The sequence below is a fragment of the Pholis gunnellus genome, assembly GCF_910591455.1.
Source record: "Pholis gunnellus genome assembly, chromosome: 2".
NCBI lineage: Eukaryota > Metazoa > Chordata > Actinopteri > Perciformes > Pholidae > Pholis > Pholis gunnellus.
This window is the reverse complement of record NC_136536.1, coordinates 23535037-23555454: the sequence shown is the minus strand read 5'-3', so window position 1 is coordinate 23555454 and position 20418 is coordinate 23535037. Positions and strand designations below refer to the sequence as shown.

Below are 20418 nucleotides of genomic sequence, written 5' to 3'. Positions count from 1 at the left end.
CACTGGTTAGCTCCATCCACACCAGCGATGCCCGCCTTCAGTCCCTGGTAAACGATGCAGCTCCTACTACATTGTCACCATCGGCACCACCGAGGACTCCATGCGGCAATCAGAGTCATGCTAAATCAGATCCACATGATAGTTCAGGCTCCTCGCTGCTTTAACTGAAACTTTGTACCCTTCTCCCTCTTCATTCCCCTGACAGATGAGAAAACCATGGGTCCAGACACACATCTGGAGTTCCGGGGCATCACTCTCGATTCAATCAATATGAAAGCGTCCTTTCCAGTCGTGACGTTGGAGCGCATCGGCGAGATTACAAATCATATTGCGCGGAAATATACATAACTAAGCAGCAGTTAGTTAGCAACTTGGTTTATTCTCGCCATAGTGATGATGGCGCGAGGCGTGCGCGCGGCAGGAAATGACTTAATCACGGCCGGTGCGTGATGGGATTAGGTCCGCTTGGTCGTGCACCTCCGAATTTTCAACTTGGTGCGGGCGGTGCGCGCGATCTAATACCTATCACAAATAGTTCACTGATAAAACGCTATTAACATGTCTGCTGATAAAAGGAAATGGGACAATTCGTTTTGACATGCTTCAGTATTAGGAGTTGTTAATATGCTAATTTGAATCAAATGTTTTGCAGTCAAATCAAATAGTTTACAGGATATTTAACCTTTGTCTTTTCATGATAATACTTGACTTCTTTCCTTACAAGGCTTGGCTAAAGTAATAAATAATCCATGGATATGAGTTTACAGATAACTACAATCGCTCCTCGTCATGGAGGTTGGCTTATGGCTTTTGCCAGTAATACCTACAGTCCACCCAAACAAGTTCTACCCTTAAACTTTTTCTTATAACTGATATTCTATTTTGCTTACGAATTCTCTGCGGCAGTAAAAAAAATCTCTTTTGGGGGGATTCTGCCTTATCTGACCTCAGCATCACTACCCCTCGGTTATCCTACTTCAGGATGGAGTCCAATCAGCAAAGACTTTGCACTATTTAAATTGTATGCATGTATAATAAATCATTGTTAAATTCTAATGAAGTCTCTCCTTATTGAACTGTTTTGAGGTAAACTAAAGCCCTATAACTACTGCTGTTATTTGAGCTTGAGAGTGTAATGAGTATTTACAGGGATGCTAGCATGGCGGTAGATAGTGGCATTACTCCTAACGATGTCCCCATCTGTCTATTCATTTAGGTAAAGTATCGAGCCAGAAGCAGGTGCTGGTCCGGTCTGACCCTCGGAATTGCAGGTAGTGTTCGGTTCGGTTGTGGACCGGCTAAGTGAGCAGCCCAACATCTGCACTCACCAACCAGGTGGCTTTGGCAATGTAACGCATAACAGCGCTGTCTGAAAACATGCACGTCTTGTACTGTTTAGACCACCCCACACTACTACACAACTAGAGCATATGTTACGAACTTGGTGAGTAAGCCACAACACAGATAATGAAAAACAACTATTGATGATTCATCAACGGTTTTTACTCAGGTGTTTGAAAGCTGACTTGTCACAATACAGTGGCCTCAGTGGGACATTATGAAGTCATAATCAATCAAAATGTATGGAGGGAAAAGAAGAAGAACAAATGATGCAATCAAAGGTGGAAACAAAAGGGGGAATGACACACAAATGCTACTAATCAACTTTATTTTTATTCAGTTTGACTTAACTTTATTACAGATATTGTTGAAATGACAGACAGAATACTGTCACAGGAACTGAAATCTATAGCTGCTGATAATCGCATGTTCTTGTTGTTTTTGAAGAAGTTTAGATAAGTGGAAAACTTTTCTCTTGTTTTGCTGAATGATGACTTTGGATCAGAAGGGATTGGAAGCTTTCTTATTAGCACCCATAAAGCAGGTTGATCCTCTTGACGTCCCAGGAGGACATGCCTTTCCTCTGGCCGATCTGGGCGTTGCGGTTGGGGATGGGAGTGATGGAGTCCTTCCCATACTGGATGGAGAAGGCTGTTTTTCCATAGTGCATAATGGAGGAGTAGTCGTAGGGACTGTTCAGGTTGTTGGTGTTCTGCTTCTGGAAGTTGTAGGCCATCTGCGGGTTGATGTTCTCCCAGTTGATCCGGACGTAGTTGTCGCGGTCGCTCCTGGTCTGCTCGTGCTGGAAGCCCAGAGCGTGGTTGATCTCGTGCTGGATGATGCCATAGTAGACGCAGCCCTGCCTGTTGAGAGAGAGCACCTGTCTGCCTCCCGTTCTGCCCAGAGAGGAGAAACATCCGGCTTTGTTCTCAACGCTGATGTAGTCATACTCGTTCTGACGGGGGACAAAGCGGATGCAGGTGCTGCTGTGGTAGGACTTCATAGCGAGGTCGATCAATTGCCTCTCCCTGCTGGTGAACTGACTGTTGATGGTGAAGGGAATTGTCACCATGCCGTTGGAGGCTTTCTTCCACAGGCACTTCTGGGACCAGCACGTCATGGCGTTTCGGGTACTGGGAACCAACAGGTCTCCTTCCAACAGAATCTCATTGGTGCCGTTGTTGGAGGTCAGAATCCTAGTGCTGATGTCGACGGTGTCATCTTCGTCCACTTGGGACTCTGCTCCGCTTCCTTCCTCCAAGATAGGATAGGCCTGGGAGAGGCCGAGCAGGAGCAGCAGCAGCAGGCTGGCAGAGGGAGTCATATTCATGTTGGGTCTGGTGGCTGTGGAGCTGATGTGGAGAGAGTCCTTGAAGCTTGATGTTTGACTCAGTTCAGTCCAGGCTCTTTATACTCTCCTTCCTATACAGGTGTGTCTGCAGGAGGATTATGGGTAGGGGTCCAGACTGCTCGGCCTAAGTAAACCTCTCCAGGGAGGACTCCACAGACAAACCTACTGTTCAAACATAGTGTGTTATCTCTGTTGATCAGGTGGATGAACACCGAGGGGTTACTGGGTGGGTCTTGTATAACTAGACATCTTGAATTGTCTTCAACCAAAAACACTTCACATTGACTTTGTGAGACCAATATCTGCAAATGTTCTCAGCTGTAGCTAAATAATGTTAATGTGAGATGGACAAAATACAAAAAAGAAATGTGTGATGTTGTCTTATTCTTTTAAGAAACAACTTAGACACAACACACTTGCAGTATATCATTATCTCCATAACTGGCCAAATATGTTGTTGTTGAGTAATTATCAGCCTTCAATTGTCAACATCATATTTTAATACTATTGACTGATGTTAAGACCACGAAAGTAATGTCTTGATTAATGTTGGCTGAATTGTTCAAATTCTTTGTAGAGAGTAACTATGTCAAAAGTTAATTTTTGCATCAACCGCATCATGTAATGTGATTGTAGGTAAATGTATCCTTTGAACAATCTTGAGAACGTATCTTGTTTAAAACTGTATCTTATTTGTATTTGCAATATTAGTCAGACCAAAAAACGCAAATTGTTCAGCCTAACGACTATGAATGTGAACAGGTATGATAACCTGAGTGGCACTTTGTAAGAATGCAGAACAAAATTCTATCAAATCATATTATTTAGTTTTTTGATCAAAATGAGAAACTTGCTGAATGATCCCGCATACAACATGATATCAGTTTATTGATGCATGTCAAGTATGAAGGCATACCGAATATGCCTTTCATGTTTTCCCATAATATATTATTTATATTATATATATTCTGCGAGTGCTGCTCAATGTTTACAGTCTGATTAGCAACGCCGGCATCTCCACCCTGCAGTCACTGGTTAGCTCCATCCACACCAGCGATGCCCGCCTTCAGTCCCTGGTAAACGATGCAGCTCCTACTACATTGTCACCATCGGCACCACCGAGGACTCCATGCGGCAATCAGAGTCATGCTAAATCAGATCCACATGATAGTTCAGGCTCCTCGCTGCTTTAACTGAAACTTTGTACCCTTCTCCCTCTTCATTCCCCTGACAGATGAGAAAACCATGGGTCCAGACACACATCTGGAGTTCCGGGGCATCACTCTCGATTCAATCAATATGAAAGCGTCCTTTCCAGTCGTGACGTTGGAGCGCATCGGCGAGATTACAAATCATATTGCGCGGAAATATACATAACTAAGCAGCAGTTAGTTAGCAACTTGGTTTATTCTCGCCATAGTGATGATGGCGCGAGGCGTGCGCGCGGCAGGAAATGACTTAATCACGGCCGGTGCGTGATGGGATTAGGTCCGCTTGGTCGTGCACCTCCGAATTTTCAACTTGGTGCGGGCGGTGCGCGCGATCTAATACCTATCACAAATAGTTCACTGATAAAACGCTATTAACATGTCTGCTGATAAAAGGAAATGGGACAATTCGTTTTGACATGCTTCAGTATTAGGAGTTGTTAATATGCTAATTTGAATCAAATGTTTTGCAGTCAAATCAAATAGTTTACAGGATATTTAACCTTTGTCTTTTCATGATAATACTTGACTTCTTTCCTTACAAGGCTTGGCTAAAGTAATAAATAATCCATGGATATGAGTTTACAGATAACTACAATCGCTCCTCGTCATGGAGGTTGGCTTATGGCTTTTGCCAGTAATACCTACAGTCCACCCAAACAAGTTCTACCCTTAAACTTTTTCTTATAACTGATATTCTATTTTGCTTACGAATTCTCTGCGGCAGTAAAAAAAATCTCTTTTGGGGGGATTCTGCCTTATCTGACCTCAGCATCACTACCCCTCGGTTATCCTACTTCAGGATGGAGTCCAATCAGCAAAGACTTTGCACTATTTAAATTGTATGCATGTATAATAAATCATTGTTAAATTCTAATGAAGTCTCTCCTTATTGAACTGTTTTGAGGTAAACTAAAGCCCTATAACTACTGCTGTTATTTGAGCTTGAGAGTGTAATGAGTATTTACAGGGATGCTAGCATGGCGGTAGATAGTGGCATTACTCCTAACGATGTCCCCATCTGTCTATTCATTTAGGTAAAGTATCGAGCCAGAAGCAGGTGCTGGTCCGGTCTGACCCTCGGAATTGCAGGTAGTGTTCGGTTCGGTTGTGGACCGGCTAAGTGAGCAGCCCAACATCTGCACTCACCAACCAGGTGGCTTTGGCAATGTAACGCATAACAGCGCTGTCTGAAAACATGCACGTCTTGTACTGTTTAGACCACCCCACACTACTACACAACTAGAGCATATGTTACGAACTTGGTGAGTAAGCCACAACACAGATAATGAAAAACAACTATTGATGATTCATCAACGGTTTTTACTCAGGTGTTTGAAAGCTGACTTGTCACAATACAGTGGCCTCAGTGGGACATTATGAAGTCATAATCAATCAAAATGTATGGAGGGAAAAGAAGAAGAACAAATGATGCAATCAAAGGTGGAAACAAAAGGGGGAATGACACACAAATGCTACTAATCAACTTTATTTTTATTCAGTTTGACTTAACTTTATTACAGATATTGTTGAAATGACAGACAGAATACTGTCACAGGAACTGAAATCTATAGCTGCTGATAATCGCATGTTCTTGTTGTTTTTGAAGAAGTTTAGATAAGTGGAAAACTTTTCTCTTGTTTTGCTGAATGATGACTTTGGATCAGAAGGGATTGGAAGCTTTCTTATTAGCACCCATAAAGCAGGTTGATCCTCTTGACGTCCCAGGAGGACATGCCTTTCCTCTGGCCGATCTGGGCGTTGCGGTTGGGGATGGGAGTGATGGAGTCCTTCCCATACTGGATGGAGAAGGCTGTTTTTCCATAGTGCATAATGGAGGAGTAGTCGTAGGGACTGTTCAGGTTGTTGGTGTTCTGCTTCTGGAAGTTGTAGGCCATCTGCGGGTTGATGTTCTCCCAGTTGATCCGGACGTAGTTGTCGCGGTCGCTCCTGGTCTGCTCGTGCTGGAAGCCCAGAGCGTGGTTGATCTCGTGCTGGATGATGCCATAGTAGACGCAGCCCTGCCTGTTGAGAGAGAGCACCTGTCTGCCTCCCGTTCTGCCCAGAGAGGAGAAACATCCGGCTTTGTTCTCAACGCTGATGTAGTCATACTCGTTCTGACGGGGGACAAAGCGGATGCAGGTGCTGCTGTGGTAGGACTTCATAGCGAGGTCGATCAATTGCCTCTCCCTGCTGGTGAACTGACTGTTGATGGTGAAGGGAATTGTCACCATGCCGTTGGAGGCTTTCTTCCACAGGCACTTCTGGGACCAGCACGTCATGGCGTTTCGGGTACTGGGAACCAACAGGTCTCCTTCCAACAGAATCTCATTGGTGCCGTTGTTGGAGGTCAGAATCCTAGTGCTGATGTCGACGGTGTCATCTTCGTCCACTTGGGACTCTGCTCCGCTTCCTTCCTCCAAGATAGGCTAGGCCTGGGAGAGGCCGAGCAGGAGCAGCAGCAGCAGGCTGGCAGAGGGAGTCATATTCATGTTGGGTCTGGTGGCTGTGGAGCTGATGTGGAGAGAGTCCTTGAAGCTTGATGTTTGACTCAGTTCAGTCCAGGCTCTTTATACTCTCCTTCCTATACAGGTGTGTCTGCAGGAGGATTATGGGTAGGGGTCCAGACTGCTCGGCCTAAGTAAACCTCTCCAGGGAGGACTCCACAGACAAACCTACTGTTCAAACATAGTGTGTTATCTCTGTTGATCAGGTGGATGAACACCGAGGGGTTACTGGGTGGGTCTTGTATAACTAGACATCTTGAATTGTCTTCAACCAAAAACACTTCACATTGACTTTGTGAGACCAATATCTGCAAATGTTCTCAGCTGTAGCTAAATAATGTTAACGTGAGATGGACAAAATACAAAAAAGAAATGTGTGATGTTGTCTTATTCTTTTAAGAAACAACTTAGACACAACACACTTGCAGTTTATCATTATCTCCATAACTGGCCAAATATGTTGTTGTTGAGTAATTATCAGCCTTCAATTGTCAAGATCATATTTTAATACTATTGACTGATGTTAAGACCACGAAAGTAATGTCTTGATTAATGTTGGCTGAATTGTTCAAATTCTTTGTAGAGAGTAACTATGTCAAAAGTTAATTTTTGCATCAACCGCATCATGTAATGTGATTGTAGGTAAATGTATCCTTTGAACAATCTTGAGAACGTATCTTGTTTAAAACTGTATCTTATTTGTATTTGCAATATTAGTCAGACCAAAAAACGCAAATTGTTCAGCCTAACGACTATGAATGTGAACAGGTATGATAACCTGAGTGGCACTTTGTAAGAATGCAGAACAAAATTCTATCAAATCATATTATTTAGTTTTTTGATCAAAATGAGAAACTTGCTGAATGATCCCGCATACAACATGATATCAGTTTATTGATGCATGTCAAGTATGAAGGCATACCGAATATGCCTTTCATGTTTTCCCATAATATATTATTTATATTATATATATTCTGCGAGTGCTGCTCAATGTTTACAGTCTGATTAGCAACGCCGGCATCTCCACCCTGCAGTCACTGGTTAGCTCCATCCACACCAGCGATGCCCGCCTTCAGTCCCTGGTAAACGATGCAGCTCCTACTACATTGTCACCATCGGCACCACCGAGGACTCCATGCGGCAATCAGAGTCATGCTAAATCAGATCCACATGATAGTTCAGGCTCCTCGCTGCTTTAACTGAAACTTTGTACCCTTCTCCCTCTTCATTCCCCTGACAGATGAGAAAACCATGGGTCCAGACACACATCTGGAGTTCCGGGGCATCACTCTCGATTCAATCAATATGAAAGCGTCCTTTCCAGTCGTGACGTTGGAGCGCATCGGCGAGATTACAAATCATATTGCGCGGAAATATACATAACTAAGCAGCAGTTAGTTAGCAACTTGGTTTATTCTCGCCATAGTGATGATGGCGCGAGGCGTGCGCGCGGCAGGAAATGACTTAATCACGGCCGGTGCGTGATGGGATTAGGTCCGCTTGGTCGTGCACCTCCGAATTTTCAACTTGGTGCGGGCGGTGCGCGCGATCTAATACCTATCACAAATAGTTCACTGATAAAACGCTATTAACATGTCTGCTGATAAAAGGAAATGGGACAATTCGTTTTGACATGCTTCAGTATTAGGAGTTGTTAATATGCTAATTTGAATCAAATGTTTTGCAGTCAAATCAAATAGTTTACAGGATATTTAACCTTTGTCTTTTCATGATAATACTTGACTTCTTTCCTTACAAGGCTTGGCTAAAGTAATAAATAATCCATGGATATGAGTTTACAGATAACTACAATCGCTCCTCGTCATGGAGGTTGGCTTATGGCTTTTGCCAGTAATACCTACAGTCCACCCAAACAAGTTCTACCCTTAAACTTTTTCTTATAACTGATATTCTATTTTGCTTACGAATTCTCTGCGGCAGTAAAAAAAATCTCTTTTGGGGGGATTCTGCCTTATCTGACCTCAGCATCACTACCCCTCGGTTATCCTACTTCAGGATGGAGTCCAATCAGCAAAGACTTTGCACTATTTAAATTGTATGCATGTATAATAAATCATTGTTAAATTCTAATGAAGTCTCTCCTTATTGAACTGTTTTGAGGTAAACTAAAGCCCTATAACTACTGCTGTTATTTGAGCTTGAGAGTGTAATGAGTATTTACAGGGATGCTAGCATGGCGGTAGATAGTGGCATTACTCCTAACGATGTCCCCATCTGTCTATTCATTTAGGTAAAGTATCGAGCCAGAAGCAGGTGCTGGTCCTGTCTGACCCTCGGAATTGCAGGTAGTGTTCGGTTCGGTTGTGGACCGGCTAAGTGAGCAGCCCAACATCTGCACTCACCAACCAGGTGGCTTTGGCAATGTAACGCATAACAGCGCTGTCTGAAAACATGCACGTCTTGTACTGTTTAGACCACCCCACACTACTACACAACTAGAGCATATGTTACGAACTTGGTGAGTAAGCCACAACACAGATAATGAAAAACAACTATTGATGATTCATCAACGGTTTTTACTCAGGTGTTTGAAAGCTGACTTGTCACAATACAGTGGCCTCAGTGGGACATTATGAAGTCATAATCAATCAAAATGTATGGAGGGAAAAGAAGAAGAACAAATGATGCAATCAAAGGTGGAAACAAAAGGGGGAATGACACACAAATGCTACTAATCAACTTTATTTTTATTCAGTTTGACTTAACTTTATTACAGATATTGTTGAAATGACAGACAGAATACTGTCACAGGAACTGAAATCTATAGCTGCTGATAATCGCATGTTCTTGTTGTTTTTGAAGAAGTTTAGATAAGTGGAAAACTTTTCTCTTGTTTTGCTGAATGATGACTTTGGATCAGAAGGGATTGGAAGCTTTCTTATTAGCACCCATAAAGCAGGTTGATCCTCTTGACGTCCCAGGAGGACATGCCTTTCCTCTGGCCGATCTGGGCGTTGCGGTTGGGGATGGGAGTGATGGAGTCCTTCCCATACTGGATGGAGAAGGCTGTTTTTCCATAGTGCATAATGGAGGAGTAGTCGTAGGGACTGTTCAGGTTGTTGGTGTTCTGCTTCTGGAAGTTGTAGGCCATCTGCGGGTTGATGTTCTCCCAGTTGATCCGGACGTAGTTGTCGCGGTCGCTCCTGGTCTGCTCGTGCTGGAAGCCCAGAGCGTGGTTGATCTCGTGCTGGATGATGCCATAGTAGACGCAGCCCTGCCTGTTGAGAGAGAGCACCTGTCTGCCTCCCGTTCTGCCCAGAGAGGAGAAACATCCGGCTTTGTTCTCAACGCTGATGTAGTCATACTCGTTCTGACGGGGGACAAAGCGGATGCAGGTGCTGCTGTGGTAGGACTTCATAGCGAGGTCGATCAATTGCCTCTCCCTGCTGGTGAACTGACTGTTGATGGTGAAGGGAATTGTCACCATGCCGTTGGAGGCTTTCTTCCACAGGCACTTCTGGGACCAGCACGTCATGGCGTTTCGGGTACTGGGAACCAACAGGTCTCCTTCCAACAGAATCTCATTGGTGCCGTTGTTGGAGGTCAGAATCCTAGTGCTGATGTCGACGGTGTCATCTTCGTCCACTTGGGACTCTGCTCCGCTTCCTTCCTCCAAGATAGGATAGGCCTGGGAGAGGCCGAGCAGGAGCAGCAGCAGCAGGCTGGCAGAGGGAGTCATATTCATGTTGGGTCTGGTGGCTGTGGAGCTGATGTGGAGAGAGTCCTTGAAGCTTGATGTTTGACTCAGTTCAGTCCAGGCTCTTTATACTCTCCTTCCTATACAGGTGTGTCTGCAGGAGGATTATGGGTAGGGGTCCAGACTGCTCGGCCTAAGTAAACCTCTCCAGGGAGGACTCCACAGACAAACCTACTGTTCAAACATAGTGTGTTATCTCTGTTGATCAGGTGGATGAACACCGAGGGGTTACTGGGTGGGTCTTGTATAACTAGACATCTTGAATTGTCTTCAACCAAAAACACTTCACATTGACTTTGTGAGACCAATATCTGCAAATGTTCTCAGCTGTAGCTAAATAATGTTAATGTGAGATGGACAAAATACAAAAAAGAAATGTGTGATGTTGTCTTATTCTTTTAAGAAACAACTTAGACACAACACACTTGCAGTTTATCATTATCTCCATAACTGGCCAAATATGTTGTTGTTGAGTAATTATTAGCCTTCAATTGTCAAGATCATATTTTAATACTATTGACTGATGTTAAGACGTTGAATTTTATGGCTTTTGCCAGTAATACCTACAGTCTATGACAGGGGTGGGCAAACCTTTTGGCTCAGGGGCCACATTGAGTTTTAAAATGTGACAGATGGTTCGGGCCAGTAGCAGATGGATGGAGAGATTGTGTGAACTAATATAAATTACAAGTATAAGCTATTACCTAAAAAGTAAAGAAAACTTGCATTTAATTTCAGTGGGAACAGTGTTGGTCACTCTTTTTTGCCAGTACATCAACGTTTGGTGTTAGTTTGGTTGTGGCAATTCTCAGGACAGATCTGAGGTGTTCATCAGTTAACTGTGATCAGCGACGTGATTTGTTGATGTTCATCACGCTGAACGTCTGATCACACACGTAGGTAGAGCCAAACAACACCAGCATCCTCTGTGCCATCCTCCTGATGCTTAGTGAAGCATTAAACTCATCCACTTTAAGGGAATTGAACTTCGTTAGAAATGATCTCCGTCCAGACTAAAACGCCTGAAAACGAATATCACGTGACTAATCACGTACACTGGGTATGTGGGTGTCGGTGTAAACAGGAAGTAGATTGGTTGCTTAGCTAAACAAAATATGACAGAGTAATAAAGTAGTCTTTAATAATGAAAGGTCGTGTTTGATACTTAAGATCTTCTCTAAAATCTTCCTCTATGAACTCAAACAGACACATTTAGTGGAAAGTTTAAGAAGTTTTATTTTTCAGACTTAACGTTAGTTACAGCGCTGTGGGTCTTGCTCTATCTCTGCACATCAAATGTACTTTAAAATGAACACTTACACATAAAGGTTTACTAGATTATGGTCCATAAATGTAGTCAACACGTCTCTCACTCGTTTCCTCGGTTTCGTTGTTGTTCTCACTCGTAGCCCTGATGGTGTCTTATCGGTCCTTCTGGAGAGCAATTACTGTTTTGTTCCTTTACATTTTATCTGCGAACTTCACAAAAGTTGTGCAGAACAAAATAAGCATTAATAAGGACAGGAAAGTCCTCCGTTTTGTGTCCATCACCCTCCCTAAAGCCGCTAACCATGACTTCAGACGTCCGCTCCGTAGGGCTGATAACGCCGCTGGTCACGCTGCTCGCTAATCGCTCCAATAACAGCTGCTTCCTCCGTAATAATGCAGACTTTTACTGGACAACAGCTGCCAGTAAAGACAACACGGTCAGCAACACTTGTAATCAGTTGTCCATGATGAATTAACCTGGTAGCCCACCGGTAATCAAGGCTGTTGTTGTCTGTGAGCTTCCGGGTACGGGTCACGTGATAGGGGTGTGAAGAATATGGGGTCAGATCAGTCTCAATAATTGCAAATGCAAACAGAAAGATTCACAAATGCGCACAGAACAATTCACAAATATATTCGATTTACAAATGCACGTAGAACAATTCACAAATACATTCCAATGCACAAATAAATAATTTACGATTTATATAAATGTAAAAAAAAATCACAAATATATTTCTGCATTTGTATGTATTTGTTTGTGGATTTGTATGTATTTGTTTGTGGATTTGTATGTATTTGTTTGTGGATTTGTATGTATTTATTTGTGGATCGCACTGCATTTATTTGCAAATCGCTTCACATTCATTTGTGGATTTATGAGACTGTCCTGCCGTCGCTGGATTCACAAATGCGTTTTTTTCAACATAGACCTATCTGTAGCCAATCAGATGTCAGCCTCATTTTCAACCAATCACATGAGCGCAGCTCCCCCCTCCCCTCCCCACGAGACTGGAAATAAATATTGTAGCCGTCTATGTTCACCCAGAGCTCTACGATACCTCATATCAGTAGAGACCGGACCAAACTATGTGTATAAATGTTATTTCGGAGTTCCTTTTTGTTGGTTTATTGCCGTTAAATCATAGCCAAATCAGTTTATGTTGTGTTCATACAGCTATGGTAAACAGCCGACGTGTGGCTTGCTAGACACAGTGAATACAGTTCGATGAAATCCACGGAGCTCCTCCGGACTATGTTATGAACCAGACATGACGGCGTTTGGTTCCCCGTGATATCTGGGACTTCCACAACACATACTGAGCAGAAATAGAGGTTATTTTTTCCACAGTTGACGGCGGACAGTTGAACGGCTATCAGGGCGATAAGCCGCGCTCCCTCTCCGGCGAGTCCAGTGCGATTCACCGATTCACGCAAATGAACACAAATAGTCCCCCGGCGAGACCGGCGGCGCGAATAACGCGGCGCGAATCGTGTTTGGTGTGAACGCAGCATTACGCCGGCAGCCTCGTGGCCTCATTGTTTGTACCATATGGTTTACACACACATAGTTTGGTCTCTACTGATATGAGGTATCGTAGAGCTCTGGGTGAACATAGACGGCTGCAATATTTATTTCCTGATTCAACAAAGCTGACAGTCTCGTGGGGAGGGGAGGGGGGAGCTGCGCTCATGTGATTGGTTGAAAATGAGGCTGACATCTGATTGGCTACAGACAGGTCTATGTTGAAAAAAACGCATTTGTGAATCCAGCGACGGCAGGACAGTCTCATAAATCCACAAATGAATGTGAAGCGATTTGCAAATGAATGCAGTGCGATCCACAAATAAATACATACAAATCCACAAACAAATACATACAAATCCACAAACAAATACATACAAATGCAGAAATATATTTGTGATTTTTTTTTTACATTTATATAAATCGTAATTTATTTATTTGTGCATTGGAATGTATTTGTGAATTGTTCTGCGTGCATTTGTAAATCGAATATATTTGTAAATCCTTCTGTGTGCATTTGTAAATTGAATATATTTGTGAATTGTTCTGTGCGCATTTGTGAATCTTTCTGTTTGCATTTGTGAGTCTTTCTGTGTGCATTTGCAATTATTGAGACTGATCTGACCCCATAGAAGAACCAGGGAAGGACAGTCGTGACTGCTAAGAACCAATCAAGTAGCGAACGCTGGTGTTGCGCGTCATCAAGAGAGAACAGACCAGACCCCAGCAAAGGTCAAGTGTGTCTGGAGTGCGCCATCTAGTGGGATCAACTGAAACGCCGGGTATTGCAGGAAAAAGGCAAAATGAATGCGGCCTTTACTATAATTTGGACAATTTTGTACCAATATTTGACGGGACGGATTAAAAAGCCCAACGGGCCGTATATGGCCAGCAGGCCGTAGTTTGCCCATGCTTGCTCTATACAGTCTGCGATACAAAAACAATAACGACTGAATTCATAGTATTCTCTTTACCTGTACCAATATGGCTCACTGCAGCTCATTGGCTGCATAAAAACCTTTTAAATCCACTGCTGTTTGGCCTCGTATCTGTTATACGATATGAAGGAATACTGTGAACTAGTGACACAGAGTAAAAACTAGACAACGTTGACACCATAGACATGTGTTAACACCATCTGTACCCAGCTAGCTGCTATATTAGCCTAATAGTGGGACACTATAAGGACTAAGCTAGCAATGCTAATTCATTAGCACTTTTTGGCAGACCACTCACCTGTGGTAATCTGTGACTGGAACACAGCCCAGGTCGACTCTTCTAGATACCGGGCATCAGTTTACAACTGACATGGAGTGTTCCGGTAGAAAATGTCTGCATTAGGTGTCCAACAGCAGCCACACTGTACTATTACCATTATTATACTATTATGATGATGACTACTGGTGTGTCGTACAATGGGCAGTGTGCAATTTATTATTTGATATCAGTCTATGCATGTACGGTTTTGGCATTGTGTGTGTGTGCGTGCACGCAAGTGAACTAGCGTATGCACCATGTTATTTTGCATTTTCTAATACAGCAGTGATGTATGTGTCCAAGACTTTTCATTCGGGACAATAAAGTCTATCTCATGGTATTGTAGAGCGCTGCAGGGATGAGGTATTTTTGTAGGCCAACAGGAAGTTAACATCAAACTGGTTCCCTCGACAAAAAGCCAATGAGGTTTACTCTTGTTATGTAACTTGCGTACTTACAAGCTAACTTTCATCTACGCGAGTTACATAAACATATTTATTTTAACCACAATCTTTTTCTGAACCTAACCAAGTAGTTCTGCACTGCAGACGCACTGATCACTTGTGTTGTGTGAGGAATTTAAGTATTAAAAGCATTGTTAGTATGATTAATAGCACCCCTAGTGGTGGATAGTAAAATGTCACGATATATTAATTAAATGTCAAAAGATAGTAAAATGTCACCAGATACTTATGGAATGTATTATATGTTTACAGTATGTTTACTATAGAAGTGTTGAACCATAAAAGACAAACATTGAATGTATTGAACTAAAAGTATAGTTACGTGTATACAGAGTGATTTAATACATGAGGCAGAAACAGGGCGAGACAGGAATTTGAGACAGGCATTTCAGAGACTACTACGACCAGAGAAGGAAGTGCAAGCTGGGGGCTTGAAGAAGGGGAAGGGGGGAACCGCTAGACCAGGGGTATTCAATTACAATTTCCAAAAGGTCCAGATTAAGAAAATCTCCTCGTGCAAAGGTCCGGAACATTACAATAATATCTAATTTGTGCTGTTTAGTGCCATATATATAGTAACAACGTATGTGTGTAGTCAACAACTGTCAAATCAAATAAAGAAAGTACACATCAATTATATTTTAACAATTATTATTCTAAGTTTTCAAATTTAACTGGATGGATTATAAATAATACATAGAAATACATAAATAAATGTTCTCTCATTTCAAGTAAAATAAGGGCTCCATCTACAAATAAAATACACAAAAGAGAACTTTTGAAAAACGCGGCACGGTTTTGGCTTTTTAGTGGCTGAAATATAAATATATCCTCCCGGTTCTAACGAGATGTCACATGCCAAGATGGGCCCACCACAGCCTGAGCAAGTGCTCCAGAGACACAGACAGACAAGGAAATTGCATGGAGGAGAGTTATGAGAGGTCAAAATGGCTCAAGCTGATGCCAAACAGATGCCAAACAGCTCTGTTATGATATATTGTACAATATGAGTGATAAACAAAGTGAAATATAATGAAATATATAGTTATATAGTATATACAATTACAATGGAACAGCTGCAAATCCTGGTTCGAAAATGAGAATTTGGCATGTTTTTTCAAACTGCTATAAATTGGGTTTGCTTCACTTTATTTCCACCAAATCTTTTTGGTGAGGCACCTGCACCATTTTTGCTATGAATTGGGAATATTTTTAAGCTTTTTAAATGTTTGCTTTTTCTTCAGGCGAACATGGGAATTTTCACTGTTTGCTGTGTTCTGTCTTCAGCTACTATTAACCAGTAACATATACACAATATTTACTCATCTCAACAAATAAACTCACAATTCCTAGTGTTATTCAACAATCAACATTTTTTAAATAGACCTTGTAGTTACAGAATTATAGTCTTTTTAGTATGGGTTACAATTTTCGAGCAGAGGACTAAAAATAGGCCTAGGGGTTAAAAAGTTAAAAGAAAGTGCTTGATTTGAGAAAATGAAAATGATAAATGAGAGAGTTTGGCTGGAGTTAACTTATTTCTTCTCTTTTGTTAACTCCATTTCACATCATAACGGTCTCAGTCAACTTTATAATAAACAATCTCTACACATCTTAACATCTTGCCCTCAGTTCAGATTGGACTGTTTGCTCGAAAGATTTATGTTTCACATCGGTGCGTTTAATATCAGCCACGGTATCTGAACATATGAGACAGAGTGGTTTTGTAGCGCCAGCAGGAAGAATGAACAAATAAGAGTTCGTCCATTCTTTGTTAAAAGCTCTGTTTTCGTGGTCCACGTATCTTTTTAGTGCACGTCATGTAAAATTATCCGACTTACTTCTCGCCTTCTCTCCATCTCCCATGTCTGTGTGCAAATCTGACTCAAGGTTCAAGGTTCTTTATTTGCCATTTGCACATAGACCAACAGTTCAGATACATTGGAATTATTTGTGCAGAGCTCTCTGAGTCAGCATTAGGAGATAGTAAAGATAAAAGTAAGGATAAAAACACTTTATAATAAGAAGAAGGATATACAAGTATAAAAACACTGTACACAATATGGAGAATGAGTACCTGTGTATGGGAATATTGCACATTTTGAGAGGTGGAAGAAGGTTATGGTGGGGATATTGCACAGATAAGAATATTGCACCTGTTCATAGATAATAATATTGCACATGTTAGGTGAGGTGAGGTAAAGTGGATTATTGTTTACACATGTTTCAGCCTTTTTATTTTGCCATCATTCTGACTGTGGCAGGGAAGAAGCTGTTGAAAAAAACGTGTTCTGTGGGTGATGATGCTGTCTGCTCTGCTGTGCCTCAAGTTATAGGTGCATTGTTTGTGTCTGAGCAGAGAGTGAGCTGGGTGGAGTGATCTCTCTGATGATTCCCTCTGCTCTTTTCCGGCAGCGCTGCCCATACATTGAGTCCATGGAAGGAAGTGTTGTCCCTATGATTCTCGACGCTGTCTTTATGACTCTTTGCAGAGCCTTCCTCTCTGCCTGTGTGGTATTGCCATACCAGACAGTGATGCCTGTGGTGAGGATGCTCTCTGCCAGTTCTCTGTAGGCCTGGGTGAGAGGGCGACGGCTCAGACCAGCTTTCCTGAGCAGCCTGATGAAATAAAGCCTTTTCTGGGCTTTCTTTACTGTGGCTGTGGTGTTAGGAGTCCAGCTCAGGTCCGAAGTAACCTGCATTCCCAAGAATATGTAGCCGTCGGTCCTCTCCACCTCGGTCGCCTTGATGATAAGAGGCTGTAGAGGGGGAGGATTCTTCCTGAAGTCTATTATTATTTCTTTGGTTTTGTCTGTGTTGAGGATGAGGTTGTTCTCTTCTCCGTAGACAAGAATGTTATTTACCAGGGTCCTGTACCCTGACTCGCCCCCCCCCCTTGATGAGCCCCAGGATGGTGGTGTCATCTGCATATTTGAGGAGGATGGTGTTGTCCTGGGTGGAGACACAGTCATGGGTGTACAGGGTGAAGAGTTTGGGGCTGAGGCAGCAGCCTTGTGGGGATCCTGTGCTGACTGTAAGCTCAGTGGACACCTGTCTTCCCATTCTCATCACCTGTGGTCTTTCCATCAGAAAGTCCAGAATCCAGTTGCAGGTGGGAGTTGGGACACCAACTCTGATCCACTGATCGATTGGGGCGGTAGGCAAACTGGAGGGGGTCGACAGTGTCCGGGACCATGTGGTTGATGTGTGTGAGGACCAGTTTTTCTAGCCACTTCATGGCGACTGGTGTGAGTGCCACTGGCCTGAAGTTGTTTAGTGTGGGTGTGTCTGGTCTTTTGGGGACTGGTATGATGATGGAGTATTTGAAGATACGTGGGACCACAGCCTGGGATAGTGACAGGTTGAAAATGTCAGTGTACACACCAGCTAGTTGTTCCCCACAGGCTTTCAGAACTCTGGGAAGAACTCCATCGGGTCCCACAGCCTTGTGGGGGTTCACCTTCTTCAGAGCCCTCAGGACCTGTGTGTGCGTCACCTGAAAGGCAATGTCCGTGGGTTCACAGGGGGCCTTTGAGGGGGTGTCTGTGTTCAGCCTGTCGAACCTGGTGTAGAAGTTGTTAAGGCTGTCTGGAAGGGTGGCATCTCGGGGGTCTGTGGTTGTTGTGGTTCTCCTATAGTTTGTGACAGACTTGATTCCCTGCCACATACTGCGTGTGTTGTTGTTGAGGTAGTAGCCTTCAATTAAATAATTGACTCGGCTCACGAACGATGCGTTTCAGAATACAGATATTCGATTGGCTGAGTAGCGTCACGTGAGATGATTTACAACGTATGTGATTGGTCGGTGTAACAATAAAGTGCAACGGACTCGGTGTGCAAGGTTCCTGTGCAAAATGTTTTTCATCGGATGACGTATTTCAAAAAACGTACATGAAAAATACAGATCTAGGTTTGCAAAGACTTTTACACTCAAGTACACTGAAGAACATCATGTCACAGAGTGCATCGAGCTTTCATCACGTCAAATCATCCAGTTTAACATGCTGCTGACAGTTACTATGAGAGGAAGACGTGCCAAGTGGTTTGGACATAACACAGTAACTGAACTGAATGTAAAGCCTTCGTCTTGATTCTTGACCAGACATTACGTTTTCTCTCTCTTTGTGTAATGTTCGTTGGGACTCTCTCACCTCCAGAACACTTGGATCTCTCTCTGGACCATGGTGGGCACATGAGAAACAGGGTCTGTTGTGGAGGGCCGGACCAATAGACTGAACTGGATCCTGCTCTATATTATTATAAAAAGCAGTACATTGTAAGGTTCTGATAAGCTGTGAGTGGTTAGAGTAAACATTATGATCAATGGTGGAATGTAACCAAGTATATTTGTACTGTACTTAAATTCAAGGTACTTTACTGGAGTATTTCCATTTTAATCAACTTTGTACTTCCACTCCACTACATCTCAGAGGGAAATATTGTACGTTTTACTCCACTCCACTTGTCTGGCAGTATTTATGTAAGTGAAACCATCACAGAGCTGTGAGCAAACAAGCACCAGAACAACAAACCAGCTTCACCGCTAATATTTCATAAACTCCTTACCTTTGTGCTGTTTTGATGGAAACAAAGACATATTTCCCCGGGTCCTACTGTTCTATCAACATCCTGTGGCGGCTCTGAACTGTTTCCTGAAGAAATTGGGATCAATCTAACTTAGGGTAACTAACATTTGACCTATTTCAGTTTTGGCCAATGGGTTTGACCCATGGGGGCGGATCAAGGTTTTCGATTATTTTATTGGCTTAAAATTCTGTCAAACAACTCAAAGATGCATCATACACTCCTCACACTCTTCCGGTTGAAATCTTATGTCACATGCGCAAATCGGCCAATCACAGGCTTTAGTAAGGTTCAAATACATCACGTAAAACTCAAATTCTGACGAAAATGAGCCATGTTTTACGGGTTTCTATATAGCCAAAGCTCTCAAAATGATGCCAAACTGCTGTATTAGATAAATTGAACACTATTAGTGATAAAAGAAGTGAAATATAGAGTTATATAGTCTATAAAAGTCCAATAAAACTTCCAAAATCAGAATTGACGTTGACTGACCTCAGCTGACCTTGATTTCTCAGGCATACTTCACTCTATCAAAGCCAATTTCTTTTTTAAAAGGACTGCTGACATGTTGTGATATGATTTGGGAGAGTTTAGGCCAGCTTCTGCATCATTTCAAATCAATAAAAGTGCTTTTTAGGTTAAAAAAAAAAGTCATTTTCAATTTGAGCTGTGTGTAACATTCGTCCAGCATTTACCAGTAACATATACAATATGTACACATCTTAACAAAGCTCACATTTATTTGCCATTTAAATTATTCAAATAGACCTTGTTGTTAGCGAGATAAGCCCCTTTGCGTAAGGGTAGGACATTTTCGAGCACAGGAATAAAAATAGGCCTAGAGTTCAAGAGGTTAAGAAAGATACATTTAAGACCTTTTCAGATCTAATTAGAAAATGTTTTAAAGAACAGAGCTGTCGAACAAAGTCTACTTGTTTGATCACAGCTATTGAAGTTATTAAACTACTTGGGCAAAATACGACTCTGGGAATTTACTTCAAGCAATAATATGTAACTTTTCAAAGAAATAAAACAAATGAAAGTTGAAGCAATAAGCAATAAAAAGCCACCTCGAAGGATTAAAAACAGTGAGGGGTTTTGACACAGCAGTCATACTTGGTCAGATATGACCACTAGCATTAAGTGGCTAAGGTTAGCAAACATTGGGCTGTATAGCTGACATTATTATGT

At 42.4% G+C, this 20418-nt stretch overlaps 3 protein-coding genes across 3 annotated transcripts; all 3 read right to left on the bottom strand.

Annotated features, from left to right (window-relative positions):
• Nucleotides 1–1867: 1867 nt before the first annotated feature.
• LOC306704010 (high choriolytic enzyme 1-like) lies at nucleotides 1868–2665 on the bottom strand (the record flags this gene model as incomplete). The annotated part of the gene is made up of 1 exon (XM_079170221.1): nucleotides 1868–2665. The coding sequence occupies one exon, from the start codon at nucleotides 2663–2665 to the stop codon at nucleotides 1868–1870; it is 798 nt and encodes a 265-aa protein (XP_079026347.1).
• Nucleotides 2666–5588: 2923 nt separating this feature from the next.
• Nucleotides 5589–6386, bottom strand: LOC306703088 (high choriolytic enzyme 1-like; the record flags this gene model as incomplete). Its single annotated transcript, XM_079168925.1, is given in 2 exon segments — nucleotides 5589–6329; nucleotides 6333–6386. Coding segments are annotated over 2 exon segments (795 nt in total).
• A 2923-nt stretch (nucleotides 6387–9309) lies between these two features.
• LOC306710161 (high choriolytic enzyme 1-like) lies at nucleotides 9310–10107 on the bottom strand (the record flags this gene model as incomplete). Its single annotated transcript, XM_079178562.1, has 1 exon — nucleotides 9310–10107. One exon carries the CDS (start codon nucleotides 10105–10107, stop codon nucleotides 9310–9312), a length of 798 nt encoding a protein of 265 aa, XP_079034688.1.
• Between the last annotated feature and the right edge of the window lie 10311 nt (nucleotides 10108–20418).